The 26,087-nt window shown below is 41.1% G+C and overlaps 1 protein-coding gene across 1 annotated transcript in view; it reads left to right on the top strand.

Annotated features, from left to right (window-relative positions):
- Positions 1 to 26,087, top strand: part of megf10 (multiple EGF-like-domains 10) — a 170,249-nt gene that overhangs the window by 32,248 nt on the left and 111,914 nt on the right. The window contains exons 2-4 of the mRNA XM_072588707.1: positions 7,954 to 8,087; positions 9,494 to 9,595; positions 10,040 to 10,140. Of these exons, the coding sequence (XP_072444808.1) occupies positions 7,972 to 8,087; positions 9,494 to 9,595; positions 10,040 to 10,140 (319 nt within the window). The 5' untranslated portion in view covers positions 7,954 to 7,971. The remainder of the gene's footprint in view (positions 1 to 7,953; positions 8,088 to 9,493; positions 9,596 to 10,039; positions 10,141 to 26,087) is intronic.

Genomic DNA, 26,087 nt, shown 5'->3' with positions numbered 1-26,087 from the left:
AGCTACTTGGATGCTGCCTGAACTGCTGTGCTCTTCCAGCACCACGAAACCAGAATCTGGTTTCCAGCATCTGCGGTCATTGTTTTTACCTCACCTCTTCAGTTCAGCTATTGTCGATTTTTGAATCTAGGTAGAAATATGAGGTTATAGATTCTGGGTGAATACAATTCTGCTGCTGATGGTCTGCAATGCCCCATAGATGTCCACTTTTGAGTTTCTAGATCTGTTTCATATCCACCCCATTTAGCATGATGGTAGTGCCACACTTGGAAGAGGGTGTGTGTAGTGTGAAGATGGGATTTTGTCTAAGGGGTGGGCACTCCTACCAATATAAGGAACAAATGCATTTGCCAGAGATCAACAAGGGGAAGGTTGAATAGGTTTTTCCCTCTAGTTCACCACCTCTTGCAAATACAGGCCAGCAGTTATGTTAAATCTGTATTGACATTCTGTGTGTTGTTTAATTAAAGTGACCCGAGTCTGTGTCTGGGTCATCTTCAATTTGTTTGGTGCAGTTTCCTCCCTTCATTTTAGAATGTCTGCTCTTATACCATTATCATTGACAAGAACAAACTCTCCATCCTCTCTTTCCAATTTATGTTGACTGTCATTGCCAAACCAGACTTTTATTTTTGGGAGGCTCTCAAGGTCGCCTAACTTATACCTTCACAGCTCATCTGTGTAATATTTGACCAGTTGGCAGACACCTTGCTGAACAATCAATTCAGCAGGTTCTTTCAAATAAATTTGGTTCTGTTATCAGGTAATTAATCATAGGTTTGAATCAATTATTTAGTTTCCTTATGACTACCATTGAAAATTCAACAATCCTTTGGAGAATATGGGAGAGGGGGCTATTTAAATGGAACAGTTCTTGAAATAGTTTTTATTTGCATCATTCCATCTATTCCTGTTATTCGCTACAAGAAAGAATAACATGAAACAGAAAAGTGATAATTTGTTTTAGATAAAATATAGTTGTTCTTGCTGTGGAGTGTGTATTTCAGTGAAACTACACAAGACTGATTTTGGGATTTGATCCATTATGAGGTATGGTTTAGTTGGCTTGACAACTTGAATTAACCAAAATAAGTACGAACGATCATTAGTGGCAACTGATCCAATCCTTTAATATACAACTTAAGAAGTTTATATAATATACGCTCCAGTAACCATTTGGGAGGTATGACTGGACCATTAGTTTGTCCTCAAGGGTTGGATTATGAAGAGTGTTGGCATAAACTAAGCTTATTTCAGCTCTTTGAATGAAACTTTTAGGATTTTGCAAGGAATTGATAGAATTATTAGAAATGATTTTGTTTTGTTTGGAAGCCAAGGATGAGGGAATGTACATGTTAAATCGGAACCATTTCAGGAGAAAAGTCAGGAAACATTCCTTTACACAAAGGATAGTGGAAGAAGGAGATCTCTCCCATAAAAAACAATTGATGTTGACTTGGAATAACTTTAAATCTAAGATTGAAAGAGTTCAGCTAATCAAGGGTTTTAAGAGGTATAGAACCAAGGCAGATAGATGGAGTTAAGGTACAGCTCAGTCAGGATCTCATTGAATACAGAACAGGCTCAAGGGGCTGTGTAACCTTCTCCTGCTTGTAAGCTAGAACGTCATTACTTTGGTAGCTCTTAGGTATTTTTAGCAAGACTGAATGCTGTCCAAAATTGTCTGCTTCATTTTATGTCGGATGCTGCAGGAAAATGCTACTTTCTTTACATTTAGTGTTTTCAGTTCATTAGTAAGTTTATTCAAGTCTGTTTTCCTGACTAGTGCTCAGGGAGGCTGGTATTAAAACAGCAGAATGTCAGGAAATCTGCCCTAGCTGCTGGTTTAGTTGTAATTCTCTGTTTTCTGTTGGTAAAAAGAAACACACAAATGCACATTTAATCACAGAATCCCTACAGTGCAGATAGTGGCCATTTGGCCCATCGAGTCCACACTGACCCTCCCAAGAGCATCCCATTCAGACCCACAACCCCATCCTTTCCCCACAGTCCTGCATTTCCCATAGTTAATCCAACTAATGTGCACATCCCTGGACACTGTGGGCAATTTAGCACTGCCAATCCACCGAACCTGCACATCTTTGGACGGTGAGAGGAAACTGGAGCAACTGGACGAAACCCACACAGACATGGGAAGAATGTGCAAATTCCACACATACAGTCATCCAAGGCTGGAATCGAACCCAGGTCTTGGCACTGTGATGCAGCAGTTCTAACCACTGAGCCACCTTGAATGCAAAATGGCTTAAAACCGTTTAAGGTGCCTTACCAATCGTAACCATAATTGGTGCACATTGCAGTAAAGTGATTTCAGTGGTAGTGGAATGCTCTCCCCTCACACCAGCTGTTGAAGAATTTCAGAACTGAGGTTAATATATTTTTGTTGGGCAAGGGCATTAAGGATTTTGGAACCAAGGTGGGTCAAACGTATTGAGATACAGATCAGTCATGATCTAACTCAATGTCAGAACAGGCTTGAGAAACTGAATGGCCTCCACATGTTCTCTTTACTTCACAGTGAAAGGGTTGTGTTATCACAGGGGACAGTGTGGTGGAGAATAAAGAAATGCATTTACTGGATCTGCTCAGATTTTCTTTGGCAGTGCAATCTGCAATCCTGCTCCATCTGAGTGAGAGCTCCTCCTCACTGTCCCTGTTGTTTTCTTACCTAAGGCTCCTATAGTGACAATCAGGGTCAATTCATTTATCATTCACATGGCACAACATTCTTTTTCACTGAAGCTACCATAACTACTGAACTAATGTCCTTTGTGGGAAATTGGTTACTACATTTCCTACGCTACAACAATAGTTACACTTTGGTAATTACTTCATTGACTGTAATGTGCATTGCGATGATCTAAGGATGTGAAAGGTGCAATAGAAATGCAAGCTTGAATGCCACAATGCTTAATGCAGTTGCAACTTTGTGCAACTTGGGTAGAATGGTTGATAAGATTTGAGCGATTGGAGGTTTTTATCCGGGGTGACAATTTTTCCTAAATATGATGGAAACTCACAGACTTGAAACATTATTTCTCCCCACGCAGATGTCTCCTTGATCTGCTGAGTATATTTCCAACATTTTCTGTTTTAAAATTCCAAAATGTTTGTGTCTGGTGAGTTTCAATAAAGGGAAGTTCTTGTCTAACTATCTGCTATAGCTCTGATAACTCTCCCATAACTGTCACATTTGGGAGGAGTAGTTTGTAATCTAGTATTTAAAGCCATGTTAACAGGAGGATGCACAATCTAAAATTTAGCAAATGGTGCAGGTAAACCTGCATTTGTACAGTGCCTCACACATGGTGAGACATTCCAAGCTTTTTCACAAACATGTGTCAGACAACATTGGAAACTGAGCTGCATGTAGACATTTTAGGATCGGTGGTTTGCCAAAGAGATGATAGGTTTTATGGAGTAAATTAAAGGAAGCGAGCGAGCTAGAGAATTTAGGGAGGTAATTCCAGAGTTTAGGATTTCAGTAGCCAAAGACCAGTCATGAAGTGTTGGGAAGTGGGGATGTGCAAGGGACCAGAATTGTGAAGCAGTGTAGAGATCTCAGTGAATTGTACAACTAGAGCAGGCCTCAGAGATAGCTATCTGTGAAATTGAATATGAGTGAGATGATGCTGTGGTATGCTTTTAGCTATATTGGATATATTTTCCTCCTCCCATAGAGTTGGTGAGAGAAAGCATGAGCAGTGCAAGTAAATTGGGCCTATAGAGATTCTTCTTGCTACCTCACCAAAACACCGCTGTGAGAGAACGTCGATCAGGGACTTTCTCAGCTGGCCAAGAATTCAAGCCGCCAAGTAAAAACTGAAAATACTGCAGAAACTCAGCATGTCTGGCAGAATCTGTGGAGAGAGAAACAGAAAAACAACGGGCCTCAACCTGCCACCTCTTGATGATGCACCTTCCTGACAAGTGAGAAAGTTACCCTGACTAACCCAGTTTGGTTATGGGGAGGGGGGCACCATTTGCTCCAATCTGCACCCTGATGCCCCTCTCCTCAAGACCCCTCTGTGGCAAGAAGCAAAAGGAAAATACCTACCTCTCTGCCATTGGATCCCCTGATGAATAGGTCTCAGCTGACTATCATTAGGGCACAGAAACAGTTCGGTACTCATTGGGTTGTAGTTTGTGGTGGGTTGGAGTGCCACTATTGAGGCCTGAGGAAGGCTGAGAAACTCACTGGTTAATCCTTAACAAGCTGATATACACCCATTATAATGGGACCAGCCTATTATACAATACCTAACAAGCCTGTACCCAACAATTCATCTCAGAAAGGGAAAATATTGGCAATTGCACAATTATCATCACCTGTAAGATAAGGCAGTCAACACGACTTGATGTAGACTATATCTATAGCCAATAAAGTGTGGCACTGGAAAGTGTGGACATGATGAAGGGTTATGCCCAAAACATTGACTCTCTTGCTCCTCAGATGCTGCCTGATCTGCTGTGCTTTTTCCAGTGCCACACTTTATCAACATTGACTTCTCCAGCATCTACAGCCCTCACTCTCTCCTTAGACTATATCTATAAAAAGTATTTTTATAAAGCAATGCTATTTTAGTGTATAAGTCATGAAGATCTTCTTTAATTCTACTTACAAGTTGACTATCCATTGATCAAATGGAACTCCAGTTTTATAAAGCAACTAACAAAAGGATAATTATATCCAGGAAGCAACCCTGTCAGAATTCTGGAAAACATCACATTTTCAAAGAGATAAAAAGAGTGGCTTTTACAGGTTTTTTTTTCAAATTAAAATTAATAACAAAATTAGGTGATTTTTTATTCCAAGTGTTGGTTTTGTAATTCCAAAAACATATATATTTAAGGTTGACTAAGGACACTGAAGAAAAATTATGAAATGAAAATGGTAACATACAAAAATATGGTTTTTGGAGGCAGAGGTTCCTGTCATTAATTTTGTAAAGGAAGATGTTGCTTCAAAGGAGGAAGAAGGTTGGTTGAAATCTGCCAACCCACGTACTCTGGATGACTTTCTGAGATTGGCAGAGACCTCATTTATATTGATAAATTGCCACTAGGGTCACATCAATGATGCTGCCATGCTGAGGCTACTTTGGCAGAGGTTGCTATCATTTTCTTGCCAAGGAGTGAGCTTTTGGCAGGAGACCAGGCTGTGCCACTGGCTTTCTTCAGATGTATAAACCATTTGTACCTTCAGCTGGCTTCCTGGAGATGGAGGCAAGAACCCAGCACAACGAATTTCTGCCTCCCACTCTCAATTCTCCCTTTTTGCATGACTGACCTTTGACAGAGGACGGGTGTTGTATCTGTGGTTAGATGGAAACACTTGAGGCAAAGTTTGGATCTAATGAGCTGGATCTTGCTGGAACTGTAACAGTCGGCTGAATCTTATGGTTTGTTGCCACGCGGTTCAGCAAGTTCTTTTGTCTTTTCTTACTAAACTTGTAGCATTAATTCCTGATCCTATTCCAGTGGCACCACTCACGTCAGATTTCCACTCCATCTTACCATGCATCATTCCAGGAACAACTTGCCGCTCAGAGGATTTCTACCGAAAGACTTGCATCCCTTGTGCCTAACACATCTTTCAAAGTGCTTGTGCACCCCCACCAGCACTGTCAGTCTGGAGTTGGCCTGCCTGATTCCTGGCATTTGTCCCAGACATGACAGACAGAAGGAAATCAGTGCCCTGTTTTGTGGACAGGGTCCCTGAGGTCTTGCTGGATGGGATGGTGCAAACACGGGACTTTGTCTTTCCAGTGATGGACACCATGACCCAGACCATGCTAACCTGGTCTGAGGGTACCACTGGGTTAAAACATTCTCAGCTATCTGCAGAAATGCCTGGTATTGTAAGTGGAAGGTCAATGACCTTCTCTAATTTGCCAGCTGCCATCCTCTCTCTGAAACCATCCACAATCTGTTACTGTAGACATCTCCCACCAAGGCTCACACTCTACCATTTTGCACTAATGCCTGCAATGTCTTCCCTCACTCGCTGTCAACACGGTCAGACTCTGACAACAGTGATCTTACATGCCTCCTGTGCTACCTACCTACTACTTGGGACACCTCCCTACTTGCACCAACAGTGATACAGTGTCACCCATTTTCATCCCTTAATACCTGCCCCCTCTCTCACCTTAGGAGAAAAACTGCCCGCAATAGGGCAGAAAGAGTCAAGACGTTTGATGGGGGACCCTGACATCCCACCACTCACTCCTTACATGGAGAGAATTTTGCCTCTTCCTGGCCTGAGCAGACCTTGGAATGGTTAACCCAGGCTGCTCTTGACTTACTGTGCCAGAACCCCCTGAGTAGAGGCTATCCTCCCTTTACTTGTTTGAGGCCTGCTGACAACTGTAACAAGCTTCCTTCCTCTTTGTCTGTGCTAAATGGCAAGGTGAAACAGAAGTACGAAGAGCCTGGTATCTCTGACTGAGGGAAAAAGCACAAAAAGGCAAGGCAATGCAATGCAAGAATAAACATCCAGGTAATTCAGAGTTACTGAGCCTTAAGAGAGCAAGCAAAGAGCCCTGGATGGAGCCTAGTCCATCCATGAACTGGGTGATGTGTGTCTCTGAATGCTCAGTGTCCTGTCTGCAGCATGACAATGGCAGTTGTTGGTGCAGCTCAAAGTGCAGCACTGAAGTGCAGAAGTGATTTGTATATAATGGATATGTGCCCTGAAAGTTCTCGGAGGCTGGCACAGCTCAGATGACAATGTTTGTGGGATGCGTGTGACCAGTGTTATTGAGTGTGTCCTGAGATGTAGGTGCCTGAACTGGTTCAGAGTGAGTGGTGAGCTGAATTCACCAGGTACATGCTCTAGTTTCTATGTTGGGTTTCCTCAACGTCTAGTTTGTTCAGAGCATTTGGTAAGATAAAAAGCTGACTATTAATGAGATGAGTTGGGCTGTCAACATGGCATTTAACAAGCAATAGTCCCCTTTAATTGTTGACTCACTACTGCCTCGAGAGAAACTCACTTCACGAAGCACAAATGATGGAGCGAGATGCTCTCGATGTCCAGAGAGGCCTCTCTGCATTTGTTGTCCAATTCTGCATGTGTCCTGCCATAGCTTGCATTACACAAACCCTATAAGATACTGCCTAATAGTTTCGTTAGTAGGTGAAGAGCTACACCACATGTTATGACTCCTTGGAACTTGCTGATTGCTTTTCATGAATGGTATCTCATCCTAGGCTTCCCTATTATTTTTAAGAACTTGCTGGCTTTGCACGTTAACGTTTGGATTGGACCTTAATAACCTATGTACCTACTTAATGAGGAGATAATAGTTAATGGAAAGCCAATCAATCTCACTTGTCCAGAAACAGAACAATTTAATCTGTTGCATCTTATTGTTTAAAGAATTGAAGTGACGGTGTTTTAAAGATCCCAAAATTTATGTATTTTTCTTTTCTGTCTACTCCTCTCTTCATTCATTTTTTCCTTTTTTTTGTTGTTTCTGTTTTTGTATCGGATTTTATTCAAATCCATTTGATTTCCTTCCAATTTCTTCCTCTGTTATTTCCTCAACCCCCAAATTTGTGGTTAAAGAGAGAAACTCTCTCTTGAAAATTCACCTTGGTTCCTGATTCCTTTTGCCTTTGCCCTGTTTTCATCGATGTACCGAATCAACGAGTTACAGTGTAAAATTAACTCAAACTGAACGGTACCTTCAGTGGGAGGCCCAATTTCAGGAAGATGGGAGCCAATCTATCCAGCTCCTCATCTACGTTGTGACCTATTGTACACTGCTGTCAGTTATAGCATCAGTGTATCTTAGATGGCTACGTGATATTTAACACTGGCTATTCTGTATGTACTGTCTTGTAGCTTCAGCTGTTTAAATTGTTTAGCTTCTTGAGATGCTTGTGCTATGCAATAAGTAAATGAAACATTTTCTTCATAAACAGGTCCTGACTTCTGAGAGGATGATTTCTTGTTCCCGCTTCCACTTGTTCTTCATGATCACCCTTTTGTATGGTTTCTGGTACAACGTGGAGTCACTAAACCTCGAGGACCCTAATGTATGCAGTCACTGGGAGAGGTAAGGCAACATCACATCTGCCTGAGCTGGTTACAATTGACCAAGTCTTTGATTTTCTGATCATGTTTATTTCATTTAGAAGCTCAAGAAATGTGTCAGTTTATATATCGTTGTTTTCTGCATGAATGGGAACTTAGATTTCTATGCATGTTTAAAACGTTAAGTGGGTTTTAACATCCTATTTTAAAATGCATTGGAAACTCATATTTCAAGCTCCCTCTGTGGCAGAAGCTATTGAATGTAGTACCAAGTACACCTGTCAATGGATACATGCTGTCACATAACATTAGCAAAATGAGCTGTCAATTGCATTTAATGTTCTGAGTTTATCACAGTGTAATAGGAAGATTAATTTACCAGGCACTAACAGTATCAAAATATGAAATTATGTAAATAAGATTGATATAAAGTGTGGATCTATTTCTTTCTATGGCACTTATCAATAAAGCAGTCTATTGTACTGAACTCCCCTGCATGAGGCATGTTGCTGAAACTCTCTGGTTTGGTCTATTCATGATATTTTTATAAAAGTTAATCATGGACATAAACTGAAGTCATGCTGTTGGCATCCCTCCATATCACAAACCAGCTGTCCAGCTAACTGAACCCCTTAGGCATAACACTGCACCCCTCCCAATCCCAAAAGCATTGCTAAGGATGAGTGTATTACTGACAAAGCCATCACTAATTGTCTTTGAGATAATTTTATGGTGAGCTGTATTTTTTAGTTCACTATAATTTGCCTGATGTAGCTATGCTCAGTACTGGTATGAAGAGTGTTCCAGGTTTTTAATGAAGGAATGGCAATATATTTCCAAGTCAGGATTCAGCATGAATTGAAGGGGAACTTGTGGTTGTTCCCATGTATCTGCTGCCCTTGTTCTTCTAGGGATGAAAGTGTATCTACCTGCTCGGTCGTCAATTTATCAAGAGTGAAATTGAATATCATTGTTCTGAACAGTAAACAGAAACCTATAGAAAGGAGGAAATCCCAGATGGTAGCATTTATTCCTCAACAATATTGTTTTCTCTATCATACATGGGGTATGGGCACCAGTGGCGAGGCTAGCATTTATTGCCAATCCTTAATTGCCAGCAATTGAAAGCAACCTTTAGGCTAGTTTTTTTAAAAGTTCCATATTTTAAAGATTTAAATTCAAATTCCACTATGGTAGGATTTGAGCCCAAGTTCTTAGAATGTTAACCAGGACCTCTGGATTGCTAGTTCAGCAATATTACCACTACACCATCACCTCCCCTTGTATTAGGTTTGTGTTAAAATATTTATTGGAAAAGATATTTTAAAGTTTAACAAGCACTTTTGGAGACTTTGAACTTCGAAAAATTGTGTCAATAAATTCAAATTCACTATTATATGACAAGTATCTCACTGTTTTCCTTCCAAGCTATTCGGTAACTGTACAGGAATCCTACGCTCATCCATATGATCAGATATACTATACCAGCTGCGCTGATATCCTGAACTGGTTCAAATGCACAAGGCATAGGTAAGTCGTTCTCAGAACCTCAAGGTAAACTCTTTGTGGAAATTAAATTAAGTACCCTGTCTTGATATTCTCACATTTGATTCTGTACTGAAGTAAAAGAAAGTAAAGATCAACTTAGATATTTGATTGAGCTTTTGGTAGTGGGTCTGGTCTCTGAAAACATTTGCATCCCAACATGGGTGGGACATGCATGGCTCAATTTCAGAAAGAAATGCAATTATTTAGGAGCAGATGTATTCTTCAGTGGATGGGCTCTCTAAGCTGGATGGCAACTTAAATGTAATCAAAACAGCCAATTCATTGTCTTGGCACAAAGGGTACTGGGAATCCAAAACTCCAAAGGCTAACTGAACATACTTTCATGTCAGTTAAAGCTTATTTGATTGTTTTAGCAGCTCGTGGCCTATTATAAGTTAAACTGATGTTCTGGGATTTGTCTTCCAGAATAAGTTATCGTGCAGCCTATCGGCGTGGTGAGAAAACAATGTATCGCCGTCGTTCTCAGTGTTGTCCAGGATTTTACGAAAGCTTAGATATCTGTGTTCGTAAGTACAGCTTTTATCTGGAAACAACTTGGGGCGTATTTTTGAGGCTTCAGTTGGCAAGGCAGTGGGTGTCGTAGAAGCACGAAAATATCATTTCCTGCCCCTTATCGTTTATGCGCTACCTTTTTTATTTGAAACTCTATAGGAAGCCAACACAATACCATGCAATCTACTATGGATTTATTATGATGGCTTCATATTCACATGCAAGCCGCCAGCAAATCTATAAATACTTCTTTCACTACAGCCAAACTATGTGCATGCTTGCAGATTACCCAGTACTGCAAAACGTGTATCTACATTTGATCTTACTGTGACATTAATAATTATTTAGTCATAGAGTCATAGACTCACAGAGATGTACAGCACGGAACCAGACCCTTCAGTCCAACTTGTCCATGCCGACCAGATATCCTAAACTAATCTAGCCCCATTTGCCAGCACTTGGCCCATATCCCTCTAAACCCTTCCTATTCATAAAACCATCCAGATGCCTTTTAAATGCCGTAATTGTACCAGCCTCCACCACTTTCTATGGCAGCTCATTCCATACACGCACCACCCTCTATAAGGTCACCCCTCAGCCTCCGATGCTCCAGGGAAAACAGCCACAACCTATTCAACCTCTCCCTATAGCTCAAATTCTCCAACCCTGACAACATCCTTGTAAATCATTTCTGAACCCTTTCACGTTTCACAACATCCTTCCAATAGGAAGGAGACCAGAATTGCATGCAATATTCCAAAAGTGGCCTAACCAAGGTCTTCAACAGCCGCAACATGACCTCCCAACTCCTGTACTCAATTCTCTGACCAATAAAGGAAAGCATACCAAACACCTTCTTCACTATCCTATCTATCTGCAACACTACTTTCAAGGCGCTATGAACCTGCACTCCAAGGTTTCTTTGTTCAGCAACACTCCTTAGGACCTGACCATTAAGTGTAAACGTCCTGCTGAGATTTGCTTTATCAGAATGCAGCACCTCACGTTTATCTAAATTAAACTCCATCTGCCATTTCTTAGCCCATGGCCCATCTGATCAAGATCCTGTTGTAATCTGAGGTAACCTTCTTCGCTGTCCACTACACCTCCAATTTTGGTGTCATCTGCAAACTTACTAACTGTACCTCTTATGCTCACATCCAAATCATTTATATAAATGATCAGGTCCTGGTGATTCATCTACTTTTATGCATTTCAAGACATCCAGCACCTCCTCCTCTATAATATGGACATTTTTCAAGGTGTCACCACCTATTTCTCCATACTGTATATCTTCTATGTCCTTCTCCACAGTAAACACTGATGCAAAATACTCATTTAGTATCGCCACCAAATCCTGCAGCTCCACACATAGGCTATCTTGCTAGTCTTTGAGGGGCCCTCTTCCCTCTTTTTCTCCTTCATGTATTTATAAAATCTGCACTGTACAGGACATTGGTTAAGCCACTTTTGGAATATTACGTGCAATTCTGCGACAGGATAAATAGGCAAGGTCTTTTCCATGGGGTGGGGGCATCCAGAACTAGAGGGCATATGTTTAGGGTGAAAGGGGAAAGAAATAAAATAGATCTAAGGGGCAACTTGTTCACACAGAAGGTGGTACGTGTATGGAATGATCTGCCAGAGGAAGTGGTGGAGGCTCATATGATTGCAACATTTAAAAGGCATCTGGATGGGTATATGCATAGGAAGGGTTTGGAGGGATATGGGCTGGGTGCTGGCAGGTGGGACTAGACTGGGTTAGGATATCTAGGCAGCATGGACAAGTTGGACCGAAGGGTCTGTTTCCATGCTGTACATTACTATGCCTTTAGGTGTACCCTAGAATTCTGTGGGAAGCTAGGGAAGTAATTGCTGGATCCCTTGCTGAGTTATTTGTATCATTGATAGTCACAGGTGAGGTGTCAGAGGACTGGAGGTTGGCTAACGTGGTGCCACTATTTAAGAAAGGTGGTAAGAAAAAGTCAGGGACCTATAGACTAGTGAGCTTGACATCAGTGGTTGGCAATTTATTGGAGGGACTCCTGAGGGACAGGATTTGCATGTACAGAGGAACCTCGATTATCCAAATATCAATTATCCGAAGGAGATCTTGAGGTCCCGATAGAAACATTACATCAAAGCGGTGTTTCCAACAGTGATCGCGCCTTTTGTTTACAATGATTAAAAACAAACTCGGCTTACTGATGTGCTGCCGAGAACAGTTCTGGACATCGATGGGAGCCCAGGCACCATCTCCAAATGACTGACCACCTGCCCTCGATCTCTCTCTCTCTCTCTCTCTCTCTCTCTCTCTCTCTCTCTCTCCCCCAATACTTTCCCTGGAGTTCTACACAGGCGGGTACCCTGAACCCCCTTTCCTTAGAAAATCTCTCTAACATTGTCCTGTACAGGGCAAAGGTGGGACGTGCAGTAAAAAATTGTGTGTGTGTGTGTATGTTTCTTTTTCACCCCCCAAAGGTAACAGCAGTCTTACTGTTGGAGCCTAGTGTGGCTGCCCCAGGGGAGGGGGGAGATGGGGGGGGCTGGTGGGACAGACGGGGCAGAATGGGGCAGATGGAGGCAGGGTTGGGGGCGCGGATGGGGGAGGTGGTGCAGACGGGAGCACAGATGGTGGTGGGGGCAGACGGGCGTGCGGGTGTGGACAGGGTTGGGGGCTGACGAGGGTGGGGTGGATGAGGTGGCTGTGGGGGTGGACTGGGGGTGGGGCGGGGTAAGATCAGACAAGGGGCAGGGTGGACAGGATTGGGGGTCGCATGGAGGCTGGGGGTGCATGTGAGACAGGAGTGGCGGCAGATAGGGGGTGTTGGATGGGGTTGAGGGGAGGACGGGGGGCAGGGACCCGCATGCAGTGTGCTGCTGCCTAGTCTCCTGAACAGGCAGGGAACTTAGCAAGTGCTGGCTGCGTCAATCCCATTGAACTGATGGGGCGGTGGGCGGGTTTGGTGGGGGGGTTGTGCTAGACGTGAGCAATGCTGCAGGTCCCTTTCACACAAGTGTGTGTCTGCTCAGAAACAAACCCTGAGACAGAGAGAGGGACCAAGGCAGGCAGAGCGAGGAAATAGGAAACCAGAAAACTCCGAGCCCCAGAGGAGAGGCATTAAATGGATTAATCAATTATCAGAACAAAATAGTGTCCGTCCATCTCATTTGGATAACCGAGGTTCCTCTATATTTGTAAAAACAAGGACTGATTAGGGATAGTCAGCATGACTTTGTGCATGGGCAACCATGTCTCACGAACTTCATTGAGTTTTTTGAAGAAGCAACAAAGAGGATTGATGAGGGCAATGCAGTAGACATGATCGATATGGACCTCAGTAAGGCGTTCGACAAGGTTCCCTATGGGGGACTGGTTAACAAGGTTAGATCTCAGGGAATACAGGGGGAACTAGCCATCTGGATACAGAACACAGAGGGTGGGAGGTGGAAGGTTGCTTATCAGCCAGTGGAGTGCCACAAGCATTGGTGCTGGGTCCACTGCTTTTCGTCATTTATATTAATGATTTGGATGTGAACATAGGTATAGTTAGCAAGTTTTCAGATGACAACAAAATTGGAGGTGTGGTGGACAGCGAAGAAGGTTGCCTCAGATTACAACAGGATCTTGACCAGATGGGCCAATGGGCTGAGGAGTGGTAGATGGAGTTTAATTTAGATAAATGTGAGGTGCTGCATTTTGGAAAAGCAAATCTCAGCAGGACTTATACACTTAATGGTAAGGTCCTGGGGAGTGTTGCTGAACAAAGAGACCTTGGAGTGCAGGTTCATAGCTCCTTGAAAGTTGAGTTGCAGGTAGATAGGATAGTGAAGAATGCATTTGGTATGCTCTCCTTTATTGGTTGGAGCAGTTATGGAAACAATTGGTCTAAATGCATTTATAATTTTATTTCACCCCTACTAATATGAACATTACCTGTGGCAAAATATTTTACCATTTAACAACAGAGCATGAGGTATCTACCCGATATTTTATCTGAACAGTACAGTTGAAGGAGTAGTACCCTCCCCTCTGACTCAGTAGTTTCTTCAGTTCAATCCTACTACAAAGACTTGAGAACATACTCTGTGCTGACCTCACATTGTAGTGCTAAGGGAGTGCTGTCCTGTGGAAGTTGAGGTCTAATTTGTTACAACAGGTCCTTGTTTCTCCAGTTGCCTCATTTCCCCTCCCTCCAACTTGTCTCAGTCAAATCCCTCGAACTCAGCACCGCCTTCCTAACCTGCTATCTTCTTCCTGACCTCTCCGCCCCCACCCCACTCCGGCCTATCACCCTCACCTTGACCTCCTTCCACCTATCGCATTTCCAACGCCCCTCCCCCAAGTCCCTCCTCCCTACCATTTATCTTAGCCTGCTGGACACACTTTCCTCATTCCTGAAAAAGGGCTTATGCCTGAAACGTCAATTCTCCTGTTCCTTGGATGCTGCCTGACCTGCTGCGCTTTTCCAGCAACACATTTTCAGCTTGAGTGTGGGTCCTAAATCGATTACGATCCTGGGTGAAAAGAGAGGAACTGGTTCCCCTTCATTAATCAACTCCTTTGTTGGTTTGCAACAAAGTTAACTTCCTTTGTGGATACCTTTCCTAGTTCCTTTGAATTTATGTTTTTAGTGAGCCAATTTAACCTGGTTTTCTTGGTTTGAAGAAGGAATGCATTCACTGGTTACTAAAAGTTGAGGAAAAACTGAATGTAACATGGAAATATACAGAATTGAGCTGAGTAAAGGCTGTCATTTACAAATGATGTATACATCAATTTTTGGTTTATCTGTACAAAGTGGTGGGTGAAATATTGAAGCCATTATGTTTGGTGATTCTGGTGACATAGACTCCAGCAGCTGAGGAGTTGATTGGGTGACTCTGAGTTTAACAAATTAGCTGAAAGGAGTTGCATGATTTCCTATTTGACTGTAGCTTTTGACTGGTGGCCTAATCTAGCAATCAGAGAGACGCAGAAACCTTCTGTTCTTCTCCTGTTTATCTCCAAGTGCAGAGGTGTCTAGTAGTTGTTCTCATCTGTAACCTTCACGGCAGACACTAGCCCAGTGCACTCGAGCACCTCACCAGTATCAAAAAAAAACAATCTAGCATCAGAGGTGCAGCTGATTTTATTACCATCTTTTATCTTATGTGTTCCTGACAGGAGAGAACATAGATATAGACTGCCCACACATTATGTCTCCAGTCTTGGGGTGGAAGCCACAGGAGATGGTTCAGTTTGCATTGTATCTCTCTCTTTGAAGTGATTCACCAAAATTCTTTGACACCTTTCTGTCCTCTCAGATGGACACAAAAGATCCCATGTCCCAATTTTGAAGAAGAACGAGCATTCTTCCTGATGTCCTTGGCCTATGCTTAACCCTCAGCAACATTAAAACAGATTGTCCAAGTCACTATTACATAACTCTTTATGGGATCTTAATGTGTGCAATTTAGTTGCTGAATTTCCTGCACTAAGACAGTGACTGCAGTTCACAATTTACATCCCAGCATGTCCCAAAAACAGAGGTTGTGAAAAGTGTTGTATAAATAAAAGATTTTCTTCTGATGCAGTGTAAACTAATGTTGTACTGTACAAATATATAACTTGATTATCTCTGGAACAGCTTAATTATGCAAGTTTCTATATTTATTAAAGAATAAAGAGATGATATAGCCTCTTCTATACAAATGTGATTTTCTTTAATCGATATGAAATTGATTGTTGAAGCAGTAAAAGGATTTAGTATACACCCTTAGTCCCTTGAGCAGCAACAGTAAGCTGGCAAGTGGTTTATTACTTTGACTGGCAATAACACTTAAAGTAATATTAATAAAATTGTGTTCATTTCGTGTTGAGGGACCTATCAGGTTGAGAAAACAGGTGGCAGCTGAGAGATTGGATGTTGTGAATGTGAATGAGCTTGGTTACACCAGAATAATTGGTTTATTTGATAACTGAGGCACAATAATGTACAAATTAACTGAAACAAATGGGGGAGGGAAAGGAATGAATAGCATTTATATAGCACCTTTCACAAGCTTGAACATTTTAAATTAGGTCACAACCATGAAGCACTTTTGAAACTTGGTCACTGTCACAACAGTGGAAACATGACAGGCAATATGCACTTGGCAATGGCGCAAGTATATATTACTTGTGATATGTAGCCAGGATGCTGGTTTAAACTCACTTCTTTTCGTTGACATAGTGCCAAGAGATCTTTTATATCCATTCAGGCAGGCAGAAAGGACCTCATAACATCTCATCTGAAATACAGTACCCTCTGACAACATAGTACTCCCTCAGTAATGTAGTATATTGTCTGGCTTGATTTTTGTGCTTAAGCTTTGGAGGAAGATTAGCATTTCGAACATTTCTGTTCAGAGGCCAGAACGTTAGTCACTGAGCCACAGGTGATGCGTAACTATGTAAGTAATGCAGTTAGTTTCTCAGTACATTGAAAGCAAACCAAGATTTTCAAACAAAATGACATACACTTACTAACAAATATGAGTTGTAGCTCTGTAGGTTGCACTCTGGACTGAAGAGACTGAAGGTTTTGGGTTTAAGGCCAACTCCAGAAGGTTGAGTACAAATAACAGACTGGCACTTGTAATGTGGCCTCCTGGACCCTCTCTAGTGGGCATAAGATATTTTGGTGCATTCCACTGGTGTCGTGGCCGTTATTGATTTTTAAACTGGTATCAACAACGCTATGGTTGACCAATTATTATGCTGTTCTGTTTGTGGGATATTGCTGTGCATAAGTTGATTGCCACACTTCCAAATTACAAGAGTGACCACACTTCAGAAAGAGCTTCAATAGCATTAAAGCACTTTGCGATGACTGAAACGTGTATAATAATAAAAATAAGTTTTTTTTTAATTAAAGAAGTATCCTTTTATAAAAAAAAGCCTTTTATTTTTAATAATAGTAATGCCTTTTTCCTGCACAGGTTGATGTGTATGATGACTGTTCTGTTGCTTTCTGCAGCAGCATAGATTTTACACGGGGACAATTCTATGTCACCACAAAGGCATGGTTGTCTGTTTAATCAAAGCTGAATCAATATACACGCTGATTATTTTCCATCAGACTTGACAACTGATTAATTAGACAATGAAGTGTTACTGAAGTTGAACTAGCAACAAATATCCCTAATCAATTCATTTCCCTACAGGTCGTTTGCAGATGCTATTGCAAGCGGTGTAGGAGATAAATATTGAGATGTAAGGGTGGATCGATATAAAACCTGAGCGAGACAATTGCAGTGGTACTGGGTGCATATTTAGGCTACACTATCACATGGTGAAAATATTGAAGCTTCAGAGGTAATCCAGCACAGATTTACTGCATTGTTATCTGGCAAAAGAGTATACAAATGTAACAAATATTTAAACATTGGGTCTGCTTGCATTAAATCAGACAGATTAGGAATTGGATAAAGGCTTAAAGGTAAACATATGCATTCATGTGGAGGTGAGGGGAAAAGCAGGGGAATGAAATTAATTGGACAGTTCTTTCAAAGAACGGGTACAGGAATGATGGCTGAATGGTCTCCTTCTATGATTTGAGAGAATTTTTAAACATTTTGGATGGTGTAGGCAGAAACAGTTTGATTCTGAATAGTTGAGGGGTCAGGATTAAAGGGACACAGACAGATGATTAAGTACAAGAGACCCACAACTAGGATTGGAAACAATATGTTTCCATAGACAGTTGCTCATCACTAATAAAGCAGGTGCAATGTAAACATTTCAAGAATAGGCCATAAAGATGCTTAGAAGAAAGGAAATCAAGAATATGAAACCAGAGTCGACGCTGAATAAGGGGGGCAAAAATGCATGTGCAGGATAAACGCCAAAATCATCTGACTAAGCTGATTGATCTATTCTACTGCTGTCATTCTGAGGGTTGGATTTTAAATAAGAAACATTCAATATTAATCCTTGAATATTATGAGGGATTTTGACAGCATAAATAAGGAAAAACAGTTTCCAATAGCAGGAGGGTCAGTAACTAGAGGGACACAAATTTAAAATGACTGAGTAAAGAACCAGAGTGTTGGTGAGACTTCTTCATGAAGCAAGTTGTTGTGATTAAATTAGATTACCTACAGTGTGGAAACAGGCCCATCAGCCCAACGAGTCCACCCTGACCCTCCGAAGAGTAACCCACCCAGGCCTGTTCCCCTTTTCTATATTTACCCCTGACTAATGCACCTAACACGATGGGCAATTTAGCATGGCAAATTCACCTAATCTGTACATCCTTGGATTGTGGGAGGAAACCACAGCACCCAGAGGAAACCCATGCAGACAAAGGGAGAATGTGCACACTCCACACAGACAGTCACTTGAAGTGGGAATTGAACCCAGGTCCTTGGTGCTGTGAGGCAGCAGAGCTAACCACTGAGCCACTGCACCACCCCAGAGAAAACATTATAGTGCTTATAGAACTTTCTTTCTATGAGGAGCAGTTCAGCAGACTGGGTCTGTACTCAATGGATTTTAGAAGGATGAAGAGGAATCTGATTGAAACCCACAGAATACTGAGAGGCCTGGATAGACTGGATGTGGACTGGTGGGAGAGACTAGGACCTGAAAGTGCGCTAAAGTGAAGGGATGACCCTTTAGATTGGAGGTGAGGAGAAATTTCTTTAGCCAGAGGATGGTGAATCTGTAGAACTCATTGCCACAGAGGGCAGTGGAGGCCAAGCCACTGAGTTTATTTAAGACAGAGATAGGTTTTTGATTGGTAAGGGGATCGAGAGCTGTGGGGATAAGGAAGGAGAATGGTGTTGAGAAACATATCAGCCGTGATCAATTGGTGAAGTAGATTTGATGGACCAAATGGCTTAACTCTGCTCCTATATCTTATGATCTTTTTACTCATTCATGCAATGTGGGTTCTGCTGGCTAGACTAGCATTTGTTGTCCATCACTAATCATCCAGAGGGCAATTAAGAATAATCCACATTGCTGAGGATCTGGACTCACATGTAGGCCAGACCAGATAAGGATGGCAGATTTCCTTCCCCTAAAGGACATTAATGGATGGTCTCAGATTTTTATGCTCAAGTCTCTGGAATGAGGTTTGGACTGTAAATCTTTTGACTCAGAGGCAAGGGCAAAACATCATCCTTTAGTACTGTAATCATCCTGTGATTCTACCACATTCCTCAAGCAATGTGCTGCCTTAAAAGGTGGTGAAAGCAGATTCAATACTAATTTTCAAAAGGGAATCAGATAAATACTTGAAAAGGGGAAATGGAGAACGAGCTGAGAATGAGAACTTTTACAAAGTTTAGCACAAGCACAAAAGACTGCCTTCCTCTGTGCTGTATGGTTCTCTTAGCCTTCGTACAAAGGTTTAAAAATATGTTGGTGCTTGAAGCTATGCTAGAACACTATTATTTTACCAGCCAGGGATTTTGCTTTTTAAACACTGTGCATGACATTTATTGCAGTATGAAATTGGCAGAACATTGCATGCTTTGTTTTACTGTATAGTCCGGTAATCAAAAATAACAGTATTTGCACAAAGCGATTATAACATGTGACGTTGGTCACCATAACTCTTGACATTTTTTCTAACTCATGATTAAAGCTGGTTGTTCATTTTCAATAATACTTTATTCAGCTATAATGCTTGTTATTGTGATCATGTGAATGATTACTTAGCATAAAGAAGCTCCCAATATTGAATTTGCCATTTCTTTCATGCAGCTGAGTGTCCTGTGTTTATTTCATACAAAAGTAGAAAGTAATGATGGTTGGAGATTCCTACATATGCTGTATGTTTATTCCACTCATTTTCTGGAACTCATGTTCACACCATGAACATCTTTCTTGTTACAACCTATTTGTCTGCTGTGGAGGTGCTGGCGTTGGACTGGGGTGGAAAAAGTTAAAAAAATCACACAACACCAGGTTATAGTCCAACAGGTTTATATGGAAGTACAAACTTTCAGAGCACTCCTTCATCAGGTAGCACACGTACAGACACACTAGTACACATGATCACACTCACACACCCATGCAGATCCTCTCTCATACACACTCTCTCAGATGCACAGGCATAAGGTTTTATTTGGAGTCTTCTGTGTCTTTTATTTGCAAAGTAGGAGTTTATAAATTGTGTGCTTTTTGAACAAAATAGAATTTATCTGCAAACAGGGCCCAATTTATAGACAGTCAGTCAATTTGGCATTTTATAAACTACACAGACAATCTCCAAACAAGACCTCATGCCTAAAATACATTGTTTGACGGGAGGTAGCACCTCCTTTATATTGATAACACCTTAAGTTGTCTCAGGGCTGAGACCTGAAAGAAATTCTGGGATTTGCATATTAATCAATCAAAACCTGAATCTCCATTCTAACTGATTAAAGATTTAAGAGCTATCTAATGTGTGTTCAATTCATTCGCATGATTTGTGTGACCCTTTGATCCTTTCCTTGTAAATTCTGTGTCTAAGGTCTTCCTCTCTACTAACACCTGATGATGGAGCCGCACTCTGAAAGCTAGTGTTTTCAAATATGACCGTTGGACTGTAACCTGTTGTAGTGTGATTTTTGACCTTGTACCGCCCTCGTAGGCAATGTGTGTTTGGTCATTAAAATGCTATCCCCCTAGCTAAAGAACTTTCTCCTGACTTCTTTACTGAATATATTTGTGACTGTCCCATATTTATAGCCTTTAGTTGAGGATTTTTCTCTTGGGAAAACACTTTTCTTTGTGAAACCCCTTTTAAACCCCTTCATAATTTTAAAGATCTCTATCAGGTCCTCCGTTCCTCTGCCCCCACAAATGAATATACCTATTTCTCTGTTATGGTTTTCCTCATATTTTCCTCCTTTTTATTTCTCTTGTCAATTTCCTCTGCTGTTTTATCTCTCCACTCTCTTTCACGTATAGAGCACATTGTCATTTGCACCCCACCTCACTTCCCCATACCCACCAACAGATTGCCAGATATACATTACTGTATATCACTGGAAAGGAACTTACTCTTATATGGATATCATGGGCAGAATGGCCCAATTATGTTATGTCACCATTCTCTGATTGAACGGAGATTCTTTGAAAGCATTTCAGTTCTGGTAATCTTTTTAGCTGTTTTAGAGATTGATCATAAAGCCTCACAGTATTTCGTATTTTCAGTAAATACATGTCTCTAGATGTATAAATGAAGATAAAAGGATTAAGAAAGTACCCAATAAGAAATTAAGGAAGGCCATTTCCATATTTATTTACAGCTTGTAAATATTATTTAATATGATGTGATGAATACTATTTTTCAAATTTGTGTTTTTTCCTAATTTTTGCAAATTAATGTTCTGCCAATTTCATACTGCAATAAATGTCATGCACAACATTTGCACCAAGGCCAATAATTCAAATGTTTCTTGTCATGTCCTTTCTTACATCATATAAATTGTCCCATCGCTATTACACTTCCAAAGCTGTTTGTTAATTTCTACAAAGACTAGATAACCTTAATTTCTATAAAATAGCTCTGTGCAGTGAGCAGGATAATGAAGAAAATGCGGATGTCCATCAAACAATGTGAAATAAATTTTTTTAACTGAAGATTATGCTCCTTATACCTTTAAAGCTAACAGGTTGGGGACAAATAGTGCAGAGAATTTCTAGGTGCATAAACAATTGGGTCTTATTAATATTGTAAGCCAAACGTTGCTTGTGATGTAGCAGCTTGTGTGATCAGAATATGTAATGATTTTGTTATCACTATAGTCATTGATTTGCATACTGAGAATAAGCATTCTGAGTCTATTGACACTTCTTATCCCTCTCTCCCCCCCCCCACCCCCCCGACCCCCACCCCCACCAGTGCAAGAATAGAGCTTGGATTCTGAAACAAAGCCCAGCAATACCAATATAGTTATCTTGAAAATGTTTTTTTCATCCTGCACAATAAACATTTCTATCATTACCCTGTTAGTCAACGTAAATTTCCTTGAATTTTCTTTTACTGTGCTTCATTTTGATTATCTCCCCTTCAGTTTTCCCTTTTGCTATGCATCGTTAGCTGACTGGACAAGCTGATGTGGTATTAGGTCTCCTTCAATGTCTGTCTTTATGTAATCAATTACCAGGAAGTGAGTAGTAGATCTACAAAATTATCTTAACTCTCACGAGGTCCTGTACATACATTACACCTTCATACCCCGCTCACATTGACTCTTTATAAATCAATGTCTCACTCATATTTATAATGGTTTAACCTTGCATTCACATCCCTCTATGACCTTAGCCTCCACATTTATCCTCTCCCTGTGATCTTTGCCAGCCCTATGAACCATTGACATTGTGCACTCCTCCAATTCTGTACTTCACTGATCTCCATCACTTCACTGTTGGCACCCATGTTTTCATTTGCCTGAACCCTAAAATCTGGAATTCCCCTTTTATACATCTCTGCCTCTTTATCTCTCTCTTCTCCTCTAACATGCTCTTTCAAAACTCCTGTCTGGACTATAACTTTGCAGTAGCTCAGTTGGTAGCACTTTTAGGATGGTTGCACCGTGCAAGGAGACCAATTGCATCTGTGCAGACTCTCTGCCAGATCAACTCCTCTCATCTCACTCTTCTGATCACTGATTACTAAACTTAGTGATCTTGGACTAAGCCCCACTCTCTGCACCTGGATTCTCAATTTCCTGACCCACAGGCTACAATCAGTGAAGGTTGGGGACAATATTTCATTCTCACTAACACTCAACACTGGAGCCCCATAGGGGTGCATACTCAGTCCCCTTCTGTAATCACTGTATACCCATGACTGCATCGCCAAATACCAGACTAATGCCATTTACAGGTTCGCTGATGACACCACCATAGTTGGTTGAATGTCAGATGGTGACGAAATAGACTATAGACGGGAGATGGAAGATCTGGAAAAATGGTGCACTGAGAACAACCTCGCTGTCAATGCCAGCAAAACCGAGGGACTCATTATTGACTTTCGGTGGAATGTTAATCATGCACCCCCTACACATTAACAGCACAGAGGTGGAACGAGTGGAGAGTATCAAGGTCCTGCAATTGGTCATCAACAACAAGCTTTCTTGGACTCTTCATTTGGATACACTGGTTACAAAGGCCCAACAACATCCCTTCTTCCTCAGGCAGCTGAGGAAATTTGGCATGATGGCGTATACCCTTGCCAACTTTTCTAGGTGCGCCATCGAGAGCATCCTGTCTGGATGTATCACTACCTAGAATGGCAACCCTACCATTCAAGATCGGAGATGGTTACAGAGAGTGGTGAACTCGGTCTGGACAATCACAAATGCCAACCTTCCATCTATAGAATTCATCTACCAGCCCCACTGTCAAGGAAAGGCCACCAGCATTCTCAAAGATCCATCCTACCCTGGCAATGTTTTTCTACAACCTCTACCATCGGGGAGAAGGTACAAAAGCCTGAACACACACACCAGCCAGTTTCGCAACAGTTTCTACCCTACTGTTAGAATACTGAATGGATTCACAAACTTGTAACATTCACTGTACCTGTGTTTTTGTTTTTGCCGCTGTTTACCTATTATTTACTTATCTGTGCTACTTAACTCTGTGATCTGCCTGTATTGTTCACAAGACAAAGCTTTTCACTGTGTCTCAGTACACGTGACAATAAATTCATATCAATTCAATTCCTTTCTCTCCCCATAATCCTAAGCATTGTTTTTCTTTTCTGCTGTTTGTCCAATTCGCTTATCAAAATCACAACGGAATTTATTACAGGCTTAAGTAATGTGGTAAACCATAGACTGATTGCAGCACTAAAGGATTTAATTCAGCCCTTGCCTCTGAGTCAAAAGATTGAGAGTTCAACTCCCATTCTAGAGAATTGAGCAGAAGAATCTAGGATGATACTTCCAGGATGGTATTGCATGTTATCATTAGAGGTGTTGTCTTCTGGGTGAGATATTAAATTGAACCTATGTTTGCCCTCTCAGATGGCCTTCAAATATTTCACAGTACCATTTTGAAGAGCAAGAGGGGAGGTAGGGGTGTTTTCCCCAATATTCCACCCCTTAATCTACATTGCTAAAGAAAACACTAGTTGGTCATTATAATATTGCTGATGGTTAGAGCTTGCTGTACGGGAATTGACTCCCTTGCCTCTTATAGTACAGCACCATGAAAGCACAAAACTAGCTGAAACATGGAGGTTGTGAAAACGTTTATATAAGTACAAGTCTTGTACTTATTTGTCTTAATATCTCCATATGTGGCTTGGTATCAAACTTTGTTTGATAATGTTTTACAAAAGGGCAACTTGTTATTTTTGCTCTCCCTCCAAATTTTTCTTTGTCAGAACAAAATTTGTCACCTATTCCGATGGGATTGCATGCTTAAGATTGGAAGTCCCCTTCTCGGAATAATGAAAAATAAGGCCACATCTTACCACACACTGAAACAAATTATCAACAGAATAACCTGTGAGACCAGAGAGAGAAATTGATAAAATAAAGTTTCAAAAGCAAAGATTTGTTGGTCTAATTCCACAAGAGTGGGAAGTATCTTTGCTTTACAAACAACATTATTTTCCAATATTTTCACAGAATGTAGGTGGCTCTGACAAGGCTGGCATTTACTGCCTATCACTATATGTTTATTTAAAAATTAATATTAGGATTGTGACATTTCCTTTGGCATGGTTTGAATAATTGAACAAAAATATTTGTGTTGGACCCTTCAAGTCATCTGTGTCAGTGGGAATTCAGCTAATGTCTGGTGTAAGAGAGGCTGAATTAGTTCCAAGAAACTGATGAACTGTTTCATGGTTTCAGTACTGAGACAGTTTAAACCATTTCTATATTTGTCTAAAATGTGTTGGAGGGAGATAGCCTTTTTTTGCATCTATTGTATTGGAAGGAATCAAGGCTAGATATAAAAATTAACCAGCCTCTACTGAGCACTGCCAGCGAGGAACCTAAAAGGTCCAAGTTCATCTTGCTTAGCCAAATCTTTAGGTGTTCCCAATGATCACCCATAAAGAGCAATAGGTCATTTACATTTACATAATAAATGAGCCTCACACCAATTTTTAGAAGATCCCACCAAAATCAGGCATGAAGTCAATTGGGATAATTGAAATGAGCCTTTTATTTCATGACAGAGCTATCTGAGAGTAGTTGTAAACTTCATGATACAATGGTAAAATGGGCAGAAAGATGGCAGAGACCTGTGAGGTGATGCACTTAGGGAAAACTAAACTGGAAAGTCAGTATGCTACAAATGGTATTATTTTGCAAAGTGTAGAGACAGTCACAAAAAACAAGCACGTGGCAGGTCAAGTGATTAGCTGCTTGAAAAATGCCTGTGGGTTGTTGAGTTTGTAAATGAAGATAAGGAAGCTAAATTATGGCCAAGCTGGAGAATTGGGTCCAATTCTGGCCACCACACTTTAGGAAGATATGAAGACCTTAGAAAGGGAACAGAGGGGGTTTGCTAGGATATAATCAGGATGGGGGACTTCAGGAATGTTAGGACTGTTCTCCTGGAAATAAAGACTGCTAAGACTGCTAAGAATGCTTGAGATGTTTCCAAAAGCAAGATTGTAAAAGAGCAGAGAGTGCAGAATTGCAAATATTTTAAATTAATGATAAAAGATCTAGATGAAAGAAAGAGGAAATGTTTTCATTGAGTAAATTGCTGGGATCTGGAATATGGTTTTCTTGGAAATATGATGTAAGGTAATTCTACAGATCATTTTAGGTACTTGCAGGTTTAACAAAAGTGTGGGACCAAGCATGTCTGTTCTATCAGCAGAGACATATGGGCTGAATAGTTTTCTATAGATAGATAGATTCTCTACAGTGCAGAAAGAGGACATTCGGCACACTGAGTCTGCACCAATTCTCCAAGAGCATCCCACCATAACCGTTCCCCCCCCCCCCCAATAAATCCCACGTA

The sequence above is a fragment of the Chiloscyllium punctatum genome, chromosome 2 (genome assembly GCF_047496795.1).
Source record: "Chiloscyllium punctatum isolate Juve2018m chromosome 2, sChiPun1.3, whole genome shotgun sequence".
In the NCBI taxonomy this organism is placed as follows: domain Eukaryota; kingdom Metazoa; phylum Chordata; class Chondrichthyes; order Orectolobiformes; family Hemiscylliidae; genus Chiloscyllium; species Chiloscyllium punctatum.
Note: the sequence above shows the minus strand (reverse complement) of the source record. Positions and strands in the feature narration are given on the sequence as shown.